The sequence below is a fragment of the Aquarana catesbeiana genome, linkage group LG11 (assembly GCF_042186555.1).
Source record: "Aquarana catesbeiana isolate 2022-GZ linkage group LG11, ASM4218655v1, whole genome shotgun sequence".
NCBI classification, from domain to species: domain Eukaryota; kingdom Metazoa; phylum Chordata; class Amphibia; order Anura; family Ranidae; genus Aquarana; species Aquarana catesbeiana.
The window spans coordinates 265,456,667-265,474,885 of record NC_133334.1 but is presented as its reverse complement, the minus strand read 5'-3'; the positions used below and the strand labels follow the sequence as shown (position 1 = coordinate 265,474,885).

General features: G+C 45.6%; 1 protein-coding gene across 1 annotated transcript in view; it reads right to left on the bottom strand.

Annotated features, from left to right (window-relative positions):
• The window catches only part of VPS35 (VPS35 retromer complex component), a gene marked incomplete in the record, with an annotated part of 107,825 nt that overhangs the window by 48,079 nt on the left and 41,527 nt on the right, over positions 1 to 18,219 (bottom strand). The window contains 8 exon segments of the mRNA XM_073605809.1: positions 895 to 1,050; positions 2,545 to 2,752; positions 11,335 to 11,483; positions 13,366 to 13,462; positions 13,579 to 13,688; positions 15,648 to 15,731; positions 16,903 to 17,116; positions 17,958 to 18,140. Of these exon segments, the coding sequence (XP_073461910.1) occupies positions 895 to 1,050; positions 2,545 to 2,752; positions 11,335 to 11,483; positions 13,366 to 13,462; positions 13,579 to 13,688; positions 15,648 to 15,731; positions 16,903 to 17,116; positions 17,958 to 18,140 (1,201 nt within the window).

Here is an 18,219-nt window from a genome sequence, read left to right as displayed (position 1 = left end):
ACACCGCTCCAAAGATGCCGTTTGCAGGACTTTTTTTTATATCCTGCCAGCGCATCGCCTCAGTGTGAAAGCACTCAGGATATCACACTGAGACTGCAGGGGAGCCGTTTTACAGGCACTTTACAGGCGCTATTTTTAGCCCAAAAGCACCTGAAAAACGCCCCATTGTGAAAGGGGTCTAACTGTTAGATTTTATGAGATGAAGGGAAAAAAGAAAGGAAAAAAAAAAATCGGCCAAATATATCGGCCCAAAAAAAATCGGCATCACATATCGGCCATCGGCCACCGCGATTTCTAAATATCGGCATCGGCATCGGCCAGAGAAAAACCCATATCGGTCGACCTCTAGTTTAGATCAAAGCATATTCATGTGTTAGAATGGCCCAGTCAAAGTCCAGACCCAAATCCAGTTGAGAATCTGTGGAAAGACTTGAAAAATTGCTGTTCACAGACGCTCTCCATCCAATCTGACTGAGCTTGAGCTATTTTGCAAAGAAGAATGGGCAAAAATGTCACTCTCTAGATGTGCAAAGCTGGTAGAGACATCCCCAAAACTTGCAGCTGTAATTGCAGCAAAAGGTGGTTCTACAAGGTATTGACTCAGGAGGGCTGAATACAAATGCATGCCACATTTTTCGCATTTATAAAAAAAAAAAAAAAAAAAAAAAAAAAAAAAAAAAAAAGTGAAAACCATTTATAATTTTTCTTAAACTTCTCAATTATGTGCCACTTTGTGTTGGTCTATCACTTAAAATCCATTTAAGTTTTTGGTTGTAACATGACAAAATGTGGAAAATTTCAAGAGGTATGATTACTTTTTCAAGGCACTGTACCAGTAACATATGTTATGAAGGAGATCTTGTACAGTAAACACTAGCACATAGGTTTTCTTACCAAGTACTGTTGATCGGGATCATCAGACCGCAATAGGTGAATAAAGCGGCCCACAAGGCTCTGCTCTTCTGCAAAGTCCTCTGGATCAGGGTCTTCAGCTGGCTGGTCTGGTTGGTCTTGTATCAGAGTCGATACCAAGTTCATAATAGCGTCCACCTATGAAGCAAGAAAGACGGCCATAAATCTATATGCTGCAGAATTTCAGTAATGTTTTCTAAACCTTGCCAAAGCGCAGGCACAATTATTGAAGTCCACTTTGAATTTTACTTGTTCTCAAAGTGATTACAGAGCATTGCAATGAGCCAAAACAAAAACTGTATGACCTTTCATGCTGAGGCATCCTTGCAATTAGTATAATTTGTGAGATGCAAACAGCCAAACAGAACAGAATGCTGAAAAATCTTTCTGACTCCAAACTTGGCATCAGTTTTGCCCCGCTCGATAAAGTATACTTCGCTGAGTGAACATCGTTTGAGAATATCAACTAGTGTGCATAGGCTGAATGATCCTCAGTGTTGTAAAACACATTTGCTGTAAAGCCCATGATGTCAGGGACTGACCCCCATGGAGCTCGTCAAAGCACCCTAAACTCACGTGACCCCGATCTGGGGTTGGACAAAGCACCCTGGGCTCATGTGACCTCCCCTGTGGTTGGTCAAAGCACCCTAGACACATGTGACCCCCATCTGGGGTTGGTCAACGCACCCTAGACTCATGTGACCCCCATCTGGGGTTGGTTAACGCATCCTAGACTCCCATGATCCCAACTGGGGTTGGTCAAAGCACCCTAGACTCCTGTGACCCTATCTGGGGTTGGTCAAGTCACCCTGGGCTCACGTGACCCCCCTGGGGGTTGGTCAAACACCCTAGACTCACATGACTTCCCCCCAGGGTAGGTCAAAGCACCCTGGACTCACTTGACCCCCATCTGGAGTTGGTCAACGCACCCTAGACTCCCGTGACCCTATCTGGGGTTGGTCAACGCACCCTGGGCTCACGTGACCCCCCCTGGCATTGGTCAAACACCCTAGACTCCGTGACCCTATCTGAGGTTGGTCAACGCAACCTGGGCTCACATGACCCCCCTGGCGTTGGTCAAACACCCTAGACTCACGTGACTTTTTCCCTGGGGTAGGTCAAAGCACCACCCTAGACTCATATGACCCCCCTGTGGTTGGTCAAAGCATCCTAGACTAGCATAACTCCCTTGTGGTTGGTCATCGCACCCTAGACTCACATGACCCACTCTGGAGTTGGTCAAAGCACCTTAGACTCACATGAAAATCTTGCACAGAACAGCACCACATCATTATATAGTGTTGATTTCTGCATTTAGGACCCGCCCACTACCTGAGGGGAAGGCACTGTGGTCACATGACAGGACTGAATACTGCAGGGCAAAAAGTAAACATGCAATAAAAAAAATAGAAAAAAAAAAAAAAAAAGGCGGTTGGTGGGGGGGCTTTAAATTTACAGCGACACCTATACATGGGAAGCTCAGCCATGTTGTTGAACCAAGCAGAACAAAAAGACAAGACAGCAAGCAGCTCTTCGTGGCAGGGAAGGTGCAATTACTAAAATTTTGGGACGTTTTTCAGGAACAAAGTGCAGGGAGAACATGGCATCTAAAGGATGGAGTGGAGACATTACCTGTTCCTGAGAGCCGACCTCTGTGTTGTGCTCCAAGCCACTGCTCAGCACATAGCAACTCATACTCTTTCTGGATTCGTAGTCAAAGTACTCGAAGAGCGGATGGAAGTGTTTGAGCTTTAGTACGGTCAGAATATTGTTGTACGTGTCCACCGGAATCTTCAGAAGTCGGGTGAGCTCCTTTGAGACAGCGCTGCTGGTGGCAATGCTAAAAAAGAAAGGAAGAGAGGATCTAGTGTATGTAGAGCTCCACTGAATCTAAATCAGGTTCAGAATGGACTGGTAACGATGGTTAACGCAAGCAATGCTCTTTTATAAAATAGGACCTGGTGTTTCCACAGTTTCCTACCTACCAAATATTTTTATGCAGAGCTAGCTACTGGAAAGGTGAATTTAAATAATAATCTAATTAAAGCAACCCTTTTAGGAAAAAAAATATTCAAATGAAGTTCCCTGCCAGAGAAGAGATGTCTTATATTCACATCTCCAGTGGCCCAGGTCTTCTACCTACTTTACTCCCACAAGGCTAACCATTAGCAATCACATTGTACTTTCTATTACCAAACACCAGGGGTGGACAACCTTCCGGAGGTTTGACCCCTAAAAAATAAATATAATATTTAAAAATATCAGGCCCCAAAAACACAGCACAGTGTCCCGCAACACCTCCCCCCCCTGCTGTCCTCTGCTCCCCTGCATATTATCGTCCCTCCCACAGTAGCGTCTTCTTCTTGCACATACCAGTGTCCCCCTTCACACACAAACACCTCCCCCCCCCACTTTAGTGACCTCTGCGCCCCCCCCCCCTGCCCTTTCATAGCAGTGTCTTCTGCCTCCTTCACTGTACCCCCCTCCTATAGCAGTGTCCTCTTCCCCCTTTACATCACCCCCACCACCCATAACAGTGTTAAGTCCCCTGCAATGCAGTGTCCTCTGCCCCTTTACGTTACCCCTACGGAAGTGTACTAGGCCCCCCTGCCCCACCACCTATAACAGGGTTATGTCCCCCGAAATGCAATGCCCTGTGCGCCCCCCCCCCCCCCAAAGCAGTGTCCTCTGTCCCCTTTCACATCACCCCCCCCCCCCCAAAAAAAAAAACAAAAAAAAACGGTCATCTGTGCCACACACACACAATGTAAGTAGCAGTCTCTTACCTTACACTGGTGTACACTACGCAGCAGATCGGAGAGCGAGAGGTGTCACGGTGCCGGATGAGGGCGGGTGCAAGAGCTAACTTCACATGAACAAGCTTGTGATTGGTTGCTAGAACCACCCAGCTTCCTAGCAACCAATAGCCTGCTGGTTAACTCAAACAGCTCCCGCCCTCCATCAAGTACTGTGATATGTCCCGATCTCAGCTCTTCAGTGGGTGGGGGGGGGGCCTGGGTTGGGAGGACTAGCAATGCAGGACAGTTTTGCTTGCAGGAATGTGACCGTGTTCCATCCCACTGCACCCCATGTAACAGCAGATTTCTGAACTGTATCACTGGCTAGGACACCAAATGGTACCTCTGGGTTTACATTGAATATGTAAGTATAGTATACTGTACTGCAGTGCTGGTGTGATAACAAGCTCTAAGTAAAAAAAAAAAAAAAACTTGCACTAAATCCCTATAGTGAACGCAGAAAGATCAAATCTAAAATATCCACAGGCCAAAGTATGTGCAACTCCCTTGTGTCCATTCTGCCAAACGCTTTCAAGTGCAAGTTAGAAAAATAAATAATGGTACTAGAAAAGCTTCATCGACGCAACTCAATGGGATAAAGTGTCCCTGCTGCCTATCAGAATAAAAATCACTACATGTGCAAATGACTAAGAGCAGGAGGAAAATCGTCCATCGTGTATAAGGACTCTCAAAAGCCATCAAATAATTATGCTGGAACGTGCATGGCACTGTTTAAAAGGAGAAATTTGCCGTCTCTGCCAGCTACCCATATGCATGGATAACTTCAGCGGCTCTACGGCCTGGGAGGATGCTGCAACCACCATGAGCCATCAATTACAGGTCCTAAGCAAAATGGCTTTGCTATCAAGTAGGCACAGTCCAGCCTCCTGATAATGAAGTGGGTCAGGCAAACAGCATACAGGACTGGGAGATCTACTGGGGAGCTGGAAAGATGGGGGGGGGATATACTGGGGAGCTGGAAAGATGAGGGGGGGGGATCTACTGGGGAGCTAGAAAGATGAGGGGGGGGGGGATCTACTGGGGAGCTAGAAAGATGAGGGGGGGGGGATCTACTGGGGAGCTAGAAAGATGAGGGGGATCTACTGGGGAGCTAGAAAGATGAGGGGGGGGTGAAGGCGAAATAACAAGAAGCCAGATGAAGGCATCCGGAGGCTAGGTAAATGTCCATGAAGTAGTGCATGCCCAGGAGCAGTTAAGCTGGGGCCTGCTGAAAGCAGCACAGCGGCCAGGAGCGGTTAAAGTGGTTGTAAACCCTTACATATACCCAGTGAAGTGACTGCCCCCAGGTGATACACAGAGATTAGGCAAATCTGCCTACATAAGTTGTACCTGTTTACCCGAGGAGTCTCATCTCTACAGCCATTCAACGTGAAGAATTCATACAGCTTGTCTAAACCTACAGAAAGTATGGGCCAGGGAGCTGAAGTTACACTCTGCAGAGCTCAGTGAGGGCTGACACCAACCCCCCCCCCCCCCCCCCCCCCACGCCCTGCACACAGGAACAGAGCTGAGGCTGTCAATCATAGGCTGTGCACTGGAGCTCAGAAATAGTGTGTACATATGTTCACGTGCGCTCTGTCAGCTCAAATAGAGAGAAATGGGCGATTAATCTACTCTCTATAGTGGGGAGTCCATGAACGGGAGTTCAAATGCAGCAAGAGGTGTGTAGATGGCCACAGATGGGCTGGACTCCGGATGGCTGCTGGCTCATAACAAGCTAGAAGGGGCTCTGTAGATAGTAAAAAAAACAAAGAAGAGAGCAGCGCCATCTAAGTGCAGCATGATGAAAACATTTTAATATAGGACAGATGATTTTAAACTCACAAGATTGTAGAGATCACAGCGCATGTGAAATGGTATAGGAAGTTCATCCACGCTGGTGGCTCCCAACGCTTCCTGGTTCTCAGATTCGGCTCAGGGGCGGCAATGCCTGATGAAGGAGCACGCATGCTCCGAATGCGCGCTCCTCCCCACTCTCTCACCATCCGGAAGCGACGTGTTCAGCTGCCCCTGAGAACCAGGAAGCGATAGGAGCCACCAGCACAGCCAGGAACATCAGCTGCCTCTCCACCTGCGAGTTGACCGCCTTCCCCCAGGAGTGGATGAACTTCCTATATCATTTCACATGAACTTTTTTGTGCACTGGAGCTCCATCCCCTGTCATCGTTTTACCACTTGCTGTCACGAAAACTTGTCAGAAGTGACTCGTACAGATAAAAAAACAAGGCAGTAGAGAGAGAGAGGACACTTAGTGCTCTGGATTGAGACAAGTACACACTATAGATGGATATGCTTTGTTTATATTTCATGAAGGAGGTTTACAACCACTTTAAGATTTGCACGAATAAAGTCCTGAAATGTTACAATATACAGTAGTAACAGTAAGGCTGCATTCACACCCGAACGTTTCAAAGTCGTGCGTTTTTACCACGATTTTGACCGCAATTTTGGTTAGGTCACCAATGTAAAAGGCAGAAAAAACTGTAATCTGCCCCAAAGAAGCTCATGTTCTTCTTTGAGCTTAGGGCGTTTTGCTTCAGGTGACAAAAAACGCTCAGATGTGAACAGGTGTCATTGAAATGAATGTGATTTTGCTTGTTGGGCGTTTTTTCGGGCAGTTTTAAGAGCTAAAAACGCTCAGGTGTGAATGCAGCCTCAGGGACATGATCCTCGTCTAGGTGAGGATTGTGGAAGTGAAGTGGGAGCGATATTCCTCTTTAAAGTGATATTGAAGACAGAAATTGTTTAAAACACAAAAAACGAAAAAAAAAAAAAAAAAAAACATGTAAAATATATAATACTTGCCTGCTCTGTGCAGTGATTTTGTACAGAGCAGCCCAGGTCCTCCTCCTCTCGGGTCCCCAGCTGGCACTCCTGGCCCCTTCCCCATGTTGAATCCCCCCAGACCAAGCAGCTTGTAATGGGGGGAACGCAAGCAGACGCGCTCCCAAGCAACTGCTCTGCATGTCCATACAGACATGGAGCCGCGGCTTGACCCCACCCCCTTCTCTCTCCTCAGTGGCTCACTGGCTATAATTGACAGCAGTGGAAGCCAATGGCTCCCACTGCTGTCTTTGCCAATGAGGAGGAAAAGTCTCCGGAGAGCCGATGCTCTCATGCACATTGCTGGATCGAGAGGGAGCTCAGATAAGTATTAGGGGGGCTGCTGCAAGCGGAAGGTTTTTTACCTTCATGCATAGAATGCATGAAGGTAAAAAAACATTCAGCCTTTAGAACCACTTTAAGCTTTAAAGAAAACTAGTGTTTTTGCCCACTTGTGTGTTTTGGGGCAAAGAAGCACATTTGCTTTAAAAGGAGAAGTTCAGCCAAAGCTCGTTTTGGCTGTACTTCTCCTGTGGATCACATTAGTGTAGTCCATTCTGTACTCCTGTGACTCGTTTTCAGCAGACAGCGGGCTAAAGTCACAGAGCCAGTCCAGGCTTGGAAAAGATCACGACCATATGGTCAGGATCCACACACAAGCCTGGACTGGCACCGGGCTCAGCCTCTCAGCGAGCCACTGAGAGCCTGAGCCAGCCACTCCCACCCCCTCAACCTCCACAGCCCATCCCTCGGGTAGACAGAGCAGACCATGGCAACCGACAGTCACCAGCTGCTCAGGGAGCTCTGAGAACCGAGCGATTGGCGGTGTTTAATCGCCCGGTTCTCAGCCTTAGAGCCAGTGGGGGAGAGCAAGTATGATTCTTTAAAAAAAAAAAAAAAAAGGCTATATTTCTCTTTTAAGGCTTCCCTCACAGTTGCAAACTCTGCATTCTTTCGCTCCCCCAGAGCTCCATTTGGTTATGGAAAGCAAGGAATACACCCAGTACCTCTCAGTATTAAGGAGCATGTGACAGCGCTGGGGCTTAGTGATTGGTTCAGCATTGTCATGTGGGTACATGAAGGGTCTCCTCAGCCCTGAATAGAATGGATTAGAGCTTATATAGGGTTAATATAATTCCCAGCCATTGTCGAAGATTCAAGGACAACGCATTTTTATAAAAAGATCTAAATTCTATTTTAAACCCTAGAACATGCAAGCTCAGTCAAGGGCAGGCTGCTTTCAGTTCTAGAAAAACAAATAACACATATGGCGATGGTGACCTTGCATGATAGATCGCCTGGATGATCTGCTCAGCCCAGTAACAAGGGACAACAGCCTGTTAGAAAACTGTTTCCAAAGCAACTTGTTCCATTATTATCTCAAATCATTAGACCAAAATTAGTGAGAAATTTGCACAGAATACATCTGTTCCAAGCCAACAAAGCACAAAAAAAAAAAGAAAAATGGAAGTAAATGGCCTTGAACCTGGCAAGCCTTTACCAATAGGCAAAACAATACAATACAGGTACTGTTTGCACAATATGTTTTTTTCCCCCACTTGTTGGTGGCATTATGGAGAATAGATGGGTAATTGTCTGACTAATGCAAACAAAGATGACAGAGATAAAAGTCAGAGTGGTAAACAGAAAGAAATAATAAAGGTTCTGCTCTGAACACTAATGCAGTGGGAGATCAGAAAATTATTCTTTAAAGGATCAGAAAAAAAGGGCTTTTTTAACCCTTATAAAGGCTCCATCAGTAATACAAACTATGATCTTCCTTTCACTTCCTCTGCAGTCAGGAGCAAAGAAAAATATGTGCATAAATTTATGGGGGAGCAGATGACTCCCCCCCCCCCACCACCACCCTCTTACATGACAGCGCTGGTGCACAGGATTCGGCCGCTCCGCTCAGGGTTCAGCACTATGACACGGGGGAGAGAAGAAAGTCAGCAACCTTGTTGGGGTTGCTGACTTCCCAGAATGACTGGGAGATTATGGTTTCCTCTCTTCATCCCCAGCAGGCAAACACAGCAGCGGGGCAACAAGTGGGAGGACGACTGACCATCACATCCACTGTATATGACCTGCTTTGAAATCCCATTCGAAAAACCATGGCCATTATTTATGGAACCGGCCCTCATTTGTGGCTATTAACCACTTCTATTAACATTTGGGCGAATAAACCAACAATCTTATATGGTACTATTAAAGAAGAATAATTTCCTTTTTATTTTTTGTCCTTGTTATCTTGTTTCATTTTCTTGCTCTCTTGATTTCAGCCGGTTTTCTATGCTTGCTGTTTCAAGCCTCTTTTCACTTGGTGCCCTCGTGCATTCTGATATTAGTGACCCACAATGTGAGTATTTATACACACGTTTTCTATTCTTTGGCTGGAGATTTTTTATTATACAATTCGCCATTTTTGGATACTTATGCTTTCTTTTTTAAAAATATATATTGTGTACGTTCTAGCTCGGTCTTTGTGTGCCCTCTGTGGCCGCACAGATTGTTCCAGTTCTTATCTATGGCGTCCTGTTTGGCCATTTGATTCGGCAGTGTGGAGGCTTGGCTTGGGTAAGCTAGCTAATAGGTAGCTATGGCGAATATACAAACATATACATGTATGCATATTGTTTTCATTTTAAAGTGTTGATTCCATATTCTGTCTATTGCATATACCTCCCTTATTCTGTTATTTTATGGTTTATCTTTGTCTTATAGTGATGATTGTTTGAGTGTCCCCTGAGGAAGCCCATTGAGGGTGAAACATGTCGGGATACGATATATTGTACCATTGTCACGTCATCTACAATATGATAGAATGACAATTTGCTAACCTCCCCCCTTTCTTTAATGTATGTAAAAACCTTTTAACATTGTATAAATAAAATGTGTTATATTTTAATTGAGTCTCGGTACTATTCATGATCTAAGCACCGTCAAAAATCCCTGTTCGAAACATACATTAATTTTATATATATATTTATACACACACACATTATATAATATGTGTGTGTATGTGTAAAATATATTATATATATATATATACACACACACACACACACACACACACACACACACACACACACATTATATATATATATATATATATATATATATATATATATATATATATATATATACACACACACACATACACACACATGTTATTCTTTTCAAAATAAAAAACCCTGAGGTGATCAAATACCAGCAAAAGAAAGCTCTATTTGTAGGGGGGGGATATATATTATTTGGATACAGTGTTGCAAAATTGTCAGTTAAAGTAACACTTGCCGTATCGCAAAAAATGGCCTGATCATGAAGGGGGGGGGGGGGGGTAAATCCTTTGGAGCTGAAGTGGTAAATAGAAGTTGAAAATAATAAGGACTCAAACTGAAGACTCAGGTAATGGCCACATATTCCATGCACTGCCTCAAGGCTGAGCACAGCAGACAATGCCAGCTACAAACATATTCGCTTTCTTCAATCAAATCCTTCAGCTGTCTTTCATCTAAAATAAAGTGATTTTTTTTCCCCCCCTCAAGGAGAAAATGGAGGCGAGGGTCAGCTGAAGTACAAGCAGTGAAAGGATTCTCTGAAACGATTTCATCAAAAGACGGGCATTTGTCATGCAACGATATAAAAACATCAACACATTTCGTGGCACTCTAAATGCCACTTCATCAATCTATTACAGCCACCTAATGCGATGGGCTCATTAATAGAAACAAAGACATTTAACTGGAGGATTGAAATGTGTTTTGTATTACAAGCGCCACGAAACAGGAGGGTTAGAGCTGCACTCTGTACACAGGGCACCCCTGAACCCTGCACTCTCTACACAGGGGCACCCCTGAACCCTGCACTCTCTACACAGGGGCACCCCTGAACCCTGCACTCTCTACACAGGGGCACCCCTGAACCCTGCACTCTGTACAGAACGCATGCCTGAACCCTGCACTTTGTACACAGAGCACCCCTGAACCCTGCACACAGGCCACCCCTGAACCTTGCACTCTGTACAGAACGCATGCCTGAACCCTGCACTCTACACACAGGGCACCCCTGAACCCTGTACACAGGGGCACCCCTGAACCCCACACCCTGAACACAGGGGCACCCGTGAACCCCACACCCTGAACACAGGGGCACCCGTGAACCCCACACCCTGAACACAGGGGCACCCCTGCAACCCCGCACCCTGTACACAGAAGCACCCCTGCAACTCCGCACCCTGTACACAGGAGCACCCCTGAACCCCGCACCCTGTACACAGGGGCACCCCTGAACCCCGCACACAGGGGCACCCCTGAACCCCGAATCCTGTACACAGGGGCACCCCTGAACACTGCACTCTGTACGATGCATAGTCCTGAACTTTGCATCTGGGGTGTGCCACATACAGAGTGCAACCAGCCCTTTGAGGGCGACCATACTCCTGATGAAATAGAGTTTGACACTCCTGGTCTAGATGATGCTGGATGTCCTTCAACCAGGAAAAGAGGCGGGTCTATCTGATTTGATAACGCTTCTAAGGCTCAGTGTAAAAAGTTCAGAGTGTGCAGTGAAATTAAAAAGAAGCAATTTCAGTACCGGAGAGAAGCCTTACAACCGTGCAATACAAAAAAGGTCAAGATGGAGCTCTACATTACATCCACACAGTTCTGACAATTTTATACCTTTTGAAATTAAACTGCTACACTTATAAGGATCTCTCCTGTAGCTAGAGAAATCTTGCATCTTTCATCTACAAGACCTGCTATTTGAGTCTACTTACTGTTCAAGGTTCAGCTTGTTAAATATTTCAACAGTAGTCTCCAACACTTTATCCACATAATCTACCCGGTCAGGATAACACTTCATAGCCAGATTAATGAGAGATACTTGCAAGGACACGACATCTTCGGACGGCATGTCCTGCCGAGACTGCGGGAGGAAAGAAGACGATAGCGCTATGAAAATTTATATAATTTTATATAAAAACCTCTTTCTGCACCCGCGTTCCCATGTTCTCCTACTTCCTGGGGCCTTGAGGCTCATGACACTAGTACTAGGGAGCAGTTCTGTGGTGCTACACTTCTTGTATCCAAGTAACAATGCTGCTCCTCCATAGATACAGTACAGTGAGTGAGCGTGTCATTCTAGGACAGGAAATGTGTTACTGGCAGGATCACCAGGTGAAAGGAAAGGTAAAAAAAAAAAAAAAAAAAGCCTCAAAAATTAACGCAAACAACATCTAGAAACTGGTAAGCTACGTTATATTCCTAAACAAACAAAAATTAAACGCAGGAGTTTACAAGTGTTGAAAATGTAATATATGCACAATGAACAAATAGTCACATCAGTGCCATCACACCACAACAATAACTTAAAGGAGGAGCTACCAGCGCCTCCGGGGGACCCCAGAAGAGGAGGACCGGGGCCACTCTGCAAAATGAACTGCACAGTGGAGGTAAGTATAACATTTTTTTTTTTTTAAATAACAAACAACAGGTTTACAACCCCTTTAAAGTAATACTAAAGCTTTGTTTTATTTTTCTAAAATAACAAACATGTCATACTTACCTGCTCTGTGCAATAGATTTGCACATAGCAACCCAGATCCTCTTCTTTTCGGGTCCCCTCGCCGGCGCTCCTGGCTCCTCCCCCTCGAGCAGTGGCCCTTGCTTCGGGGGCACCACTGCATGCTCGCTTGCGTCCATAAGACAGTGCCAGTGGCTTAGCCCCAGCCCTCCTTTTCCTCACTGGCTCACTGGTTGTGACTGACAGCAGTGGGAGTCAATGGGCTACCGCTGCTGTCTCAGCCAATGAGGAGGGAGAGTCCCCATTCAGCTAAAGCTATCGTGAACACTGCGGGATCGAAGGGGACTCAAGTAAGGGTTGGGGGGGGGGGGGGGGGGGGGGGGGCTGCTGCACACAGAAGGTTTAGCCTTTTGAATCACTTTGTGAAAGGCTGAATTAAAGGATTACAACCAATTCAGACCTCTGACACCAAGGATGCCAATCATAACTAGAACAGGGTGGTTCTACAAATTTCACACCTCCCATAGTTTTTTTTTTTTTTTTTTTTGGGCAAACAACCTCTGCCTTGACACATTTCATGGTCACTGAATTAAAGCGGTTGTAATGGGTCCACTTTTTATTTTTTTAAAATAACAAACATGTCATACTTACCTCCACTGTGCAGCTCGTTTTGCACAGAGTGGCCCCGATCCTCCTGTTCCGGGGTCCCATGGCGGCTCTCTCGGCTCCTCCCCGCAATAGCTAACCCCCTCGGGAAGCTCTCTCCCGAGGGGGTTACCTTGCGGGCGCTCTCCCGTCTCATACACTCTGCGTCCATAGACACAGAGTGTATGTCTCAGTCCCTCCCCCGGGCGGCTGCGTCATTTGGATTTGATTGACAGCAGCGTAGGCCAATGGCTGCGCTGCTATCAATCTATCCAATGATGAGCTGAGAAGAGCCAAGAAGCCAGCGCGTTCTCGACGCAGAACTTTCGAGGGCTCAGGTAAGTAAACCAGGGGGCCTGTAACTATCAGATGTTTTTTCACCTTAATGCATAGGATGCATTAAGGTGAAAAAACCCGGAAGGTTTACAACCCCTTTAAGGTGTCAGTGTTACCTGTATGGATATAAATGTTGGGGTATCATCTTGTCGCTCATTACAAATGGCTTAGGTAAACTACAAAAAACATCTTCAACCTTATAGAACAAGCGAATATCACCAACTACTGCTGGCTATACTGAGATCTGGATAAATGAGAACCTTCACCGATATAGCTACAGAAAGAATACTCTCCATTTTCTTACCTGAATCACTGTGGCCACTTGCTGAGAAAAAATGTCAAACAGTTTTATATCTGCTGGGATGCCGGGTCCATCTTCCCTGTGCGCAAATAGCGCTAGTCTGTGGAGGAGGGAACAGAGAACAGATAGCTTACAGGTATGCGAGCAAAAAGGAAAGCCATGGCAACATACAGCCAAATTCTATAACAGAACTGTAACCTCAGAATCTGGAATTACCTGTCAATTAAAGCGATGATGATGTTTTTTACATTCACATTTTGGTGAAGTTCGGCACAAGAGCGGAGAAAAGGATTCAGTGTTTGGAGGTGAAATTCATCGGGAAAGACCTAAAAAAAAAAAAAAAAAAAAAAAAAAAACACAATAAAACATTAAAATAACACTCAAAATAAAAAAAGGGAGAAATGGTTGGAACAACGGACAGTTTTTTTAAACTTTTTATTTTTTTTTTAGGGCGTGGGTGCTCGTTGCGGATATTTACCTTTACATCCTTTTCTAAATTCTACGCAGAAAGGAGATAATCTCCCCTTAAAGTGGATGTAAACCCATTCTGTAGGCTTGTACTTACAGGTAAGCCTATAATATTACCAGTAGGTACTATGAATATCTCCTAAACCTTCACGGTGTACACTGGCGCATACGCTCTGAAGGGACGGTATACCCGTGCCCTCCCTTCAGAGCTCCGTGCCACGGTCAGTGACTCCCGTGTGCATGCGCGCGAGTGCCGTCAATGCGGTGCGGCCAATCAGACGGCCGGAGGACGCAAACCCAGAATGAAGACCAGGTGAAGATGGAAGCATCTGTCAGAGCTTACAGCGCTGCGGTGCAGGGCTTCGTTCTAAGGTAAGTATTTCATAATGTGCTAGTATGCGATGCATACTAGCACATTATGCCTTTACTTTGCAGGGTTTTAAAAAAAAATTGTCTCAGTTTACTTCCGCTTTAAGGCTTGGTACACAGAAACTAGATGGGAAAAAAAACAAAAACAACTCCTGTCCAAAAATACAGCACTGTCGCATTTTGAATGACAATTGCGCGGCCCTGCTACACTGTACCCAAACACGTTTTTTATCATTTTCTTCACACAGAGATTTCTTTTGGTGGTATTTAATCACTGCTGGGTTTTTTGGGGTTTTTTAGTAAAAAATAGACCAAAAACGTAGACTTTTTTTTTTTTTTTTTTACTTAGGTTTCTGTCAGCAAATTTTGTAACCAAGTAATTTTTCTCCTTCACTGATGTGCACTGATGAGGCGGCACTGATAGGCTGAACTGGTGGGCATTGATGAGGTGGCACTTATGGGCACTGTTTAGGTGGCACCGATGAGGAGGCACTAATATGCCGCACTTATGGGCACTGATATGTGGCAATGATGGGCACTAATAGGTGGCACTGATGGGTGGCACTGATGGGCAACACTGATGGGCAGCACTGACTGGCATCGCTAATGGGCACTGATTGGTGACACTGTTGGCACTATATTGTAATCAGAGCACTGATGATCAGTGCCCTGATTACATGTGTAGATGTCCCCCTGCGTGATAATGCCTCTGATCGGCTCTCCTCGCTACACATTCTGTCAGTGTGAGGTGAGGAGCGCCAATTACTGGCATCTCCGTGTTTACATGTGGCCGGCTGAGATTGGACACAGCCGATCACATGGTTAAAGAGCCGCTCCGCCACGCCATCATTTGACGGTGGGCAGGCGGCAACTAGTTAAAAGAAGCCCATCCTGCTTCTAATACACTATTTTACTTCTTCTATCATCTCATCCCCAAAGCTATTACCTTTTGTATCAATTGACCCTCCCTTTTAGATTGTAAGCTCTAATGAGCAGGGCCCTCTGATTCCTCTTGTACCAAAATTGTAATGTAACTGTAATGTCTGCCTTCATTTTGGTAAGCGCTGTGCAAACTGTTGGCGCTATATAAATCCTGTATAATAATAAATAATATAATGTATTTCTCTCGTACATTCAGAGAGACAAAAAACCCGGGGGCGGGCTTCACAGTGAGTGATCATTGTGATAGCCAATCAGAGGCTATCACAGCAATCAGGTGACCCGGAATTAGGCGCTCTGGGTCCCGATTGTTAGAACGGGGCCTGGGGCTCTCGGTAAAACTCTGTGCTGGGAGTGCGCTGCAAAAGGAAGGTACCCAAATATGCGGCCCCACAGAAAAAAGCCCAGTCCAGCGGGGCCGCATATTTGCATATGGTCGGCGTGAAGGGGTTAACTTCAAAGCATTGTGCAGCATTGAAGGGAATGTGTCAGAAAATACGCTTGTTTACCTGTATGATACACTCCATGAGGTATTCCTGGGCAAGTGCATCTCTGCAGTTCACCACTTGTTCCAGTATCCCAGGCAGAACAATCTGGAAGAGACAAAAAAAAAAAAAACACAACTGTGACAATTGGCTGTTTGCAGTCCTGTCCTAATGTGACAATGCTGTCCCTCCATAGATTCAGTACCTTAAAAGAGCATTGTCACCCCAGGACAGGAAGTGTGTTACCGGCAGAATCTCCAGGTGAAAAAAAATATAAAAAGGAAAAAAGAAAAAAAAATGCCTTAAAAAGGTGTTTGTTACCCCCAACATTTCATATTCCTGATATGTGGCTGCTGTACCGTGTACTTATATGAGAAAGTATCCTGTCCTCTTAGTATTGCTTCCTTTGTGTGAAATCCTTGAGTGTTTCTGCCAGTCCATCTGCTTTCCTATTAAAAATTGACCACACTAAGCAGGAGAGCATACCATGGTCATCTCTCTTCCAATGATCAGACTGGTTCGGACAACTCCGCCCACCTTTTCACTGGGAAGCTCAGTGTGCTGCTGTGTCCTCCCCCCCCCCAGCTCTTATGCACCTCCAGGTGCGTTTCTGCATGCACGTTTTTTTCTGTATTCCGGTGCATTTTTGATGGGTTTGTTAATGCATTTTTCCTCCCCCCCCAAAGTTTTTTGGGGTTGTTCTGCTGTAATGCATTTTATCGTGTTCCAGTACAGTTCTGTGCAGAAAATATGCAGCATGTTCTACTTTTATTTTCTGCACTGAAACGGTCTGCTCTGGTATGAACTAAGCCATTGGAAACCATTAATGTCCATGTGTTTTTTTTATGCAGAAAAAAAAAAAAAACAACACACTGGACTGCATCTGGTGTGAACCGGCCATAAAGCGGACCTTCTACCATAAACTTAGGTCCGCTTTTTACATTTGTGTAAAGAATTTGTTCTGTAAAGAAAGAAAAAAAAATTAAGATGGTATGCTCACCTTTCCTTTGCTTCTGCCTGCAGCACCCAGGCGAGATTGACGTTATCCTCCGATCAGCAAGACTTGGGGAATGTGGAGTACTTCAAATCTCACCGAGGGGCACTTACAGCGATGTGCTGCAGCATCTTCTCACGAGATTTCGAGTGCTCCACATTCCCTGGGGTATCGTGGGAGGATAAGTCTAATTTCTTCCCCCCATACAGGTATTTTTTATAACTTTATTTAGAGTTTTCAGCAAAGGGCAAAAAAAACAAAGTAAGCAATACCAAACAGACTTACTTGCTTGTATCTTTCATTGTTGACTCCCTCCAGCTGACTGAGCCGCACTAAGTTGGTTCCCACCAGGATCCGTAGTTCTTGCCGCTCGCGCTCTCGCTTCTCTTTGTCCCGGCTGTGGCCCTGGTGCTGCATGCGGACCCATAGCTTGTTCATTTCGGCAAAATTCAAAAGGACGAAATCCATTGAGTCGCTGATGTCTCCTGTGACTTCCTCGCTGTAGAAAACACAAAATTTGTTACTGTCCGGTCCATAGCACAAGAGATCGTTACTACCAACCAAAAACGCCCACTCACACTGCAATGCAGCCTGAAGTTGCGCTGCAGCGTGCTGCGATGAGATGCAGACAAGCTGCATTTTATTGCAGTGCACTGTACAGCAGCACAGGGCATCACGCTGCTGCACAGCATCATGAATGAAGTGTACTTTTGAACAATTCAAAAAAAGTTTGTACTAAAAGAAAAAAAAAAAAAAGAAAAAGGAAGCTGTGCGATGCTCTGAATCCTGCACAATCCTATCCTACCCCGTCACCCTGAGATAAAGGACTCTGGCAGCTGTCCCTTAATGTGATAATAATAGGCAATTAAATTATTTTAAATAAAACAGGTCATACTTACCTGCTCTGTGCAGCAATTTTGCATAGAGCAGCCCTGGTCATCCTCTTCTGGGATCCCCTGCTGGCGCTCCTGGTCCCTCCTTCCTGCCATGTGCACCCAGATCAAGCAGCTTGGCACCCAAAGCAGGCTCGCTCCCGAGTCATTGCTCTGCATGTCCATTCACACACAGAGCCGCAGCTCGGCCCTGCCCCCTCTCCTTCTCCTCGTTGGCTGTGATCGAGAGTAGTGGGAGGAGGGAGAGTCCCTGGAGAGCCGAGGCACTCGTGCACATCACTGAAACGTGATGGGGCTCAGGTAGGTATTAGAGGGGGGGGGGGGCTGCTGCACAGAAAAGGTTTATAACGCATTAGGGTAAAAAACCTTGAGCTTTTAGCAGCACTTTAAATCTTTCAACTAACAAAGTCAGAAAAGCACGCTGAAGACACACAATTGGGTTCTTACTCTGTCTCTTCTCCCTCATCCGGCAGGATGTTGCGGGTGCACTGCAGGAGATAATTGCGAAGGAAGAGCCCCCTCAGTGGATGCTGCACTCCGCGGCACATCTCCACCATGTCTTTCAGGATGTCTTTCCGCGACTGGGAAAAGGATTTCACGTAGACAACACCGACAGTGATCAGCAGGTACCTGACAGACAAAGCACAGTCATGTCAAAAGAAATTCAAAATTCACACCTGAATATTTTACAACACTTTGACCCAAAGGG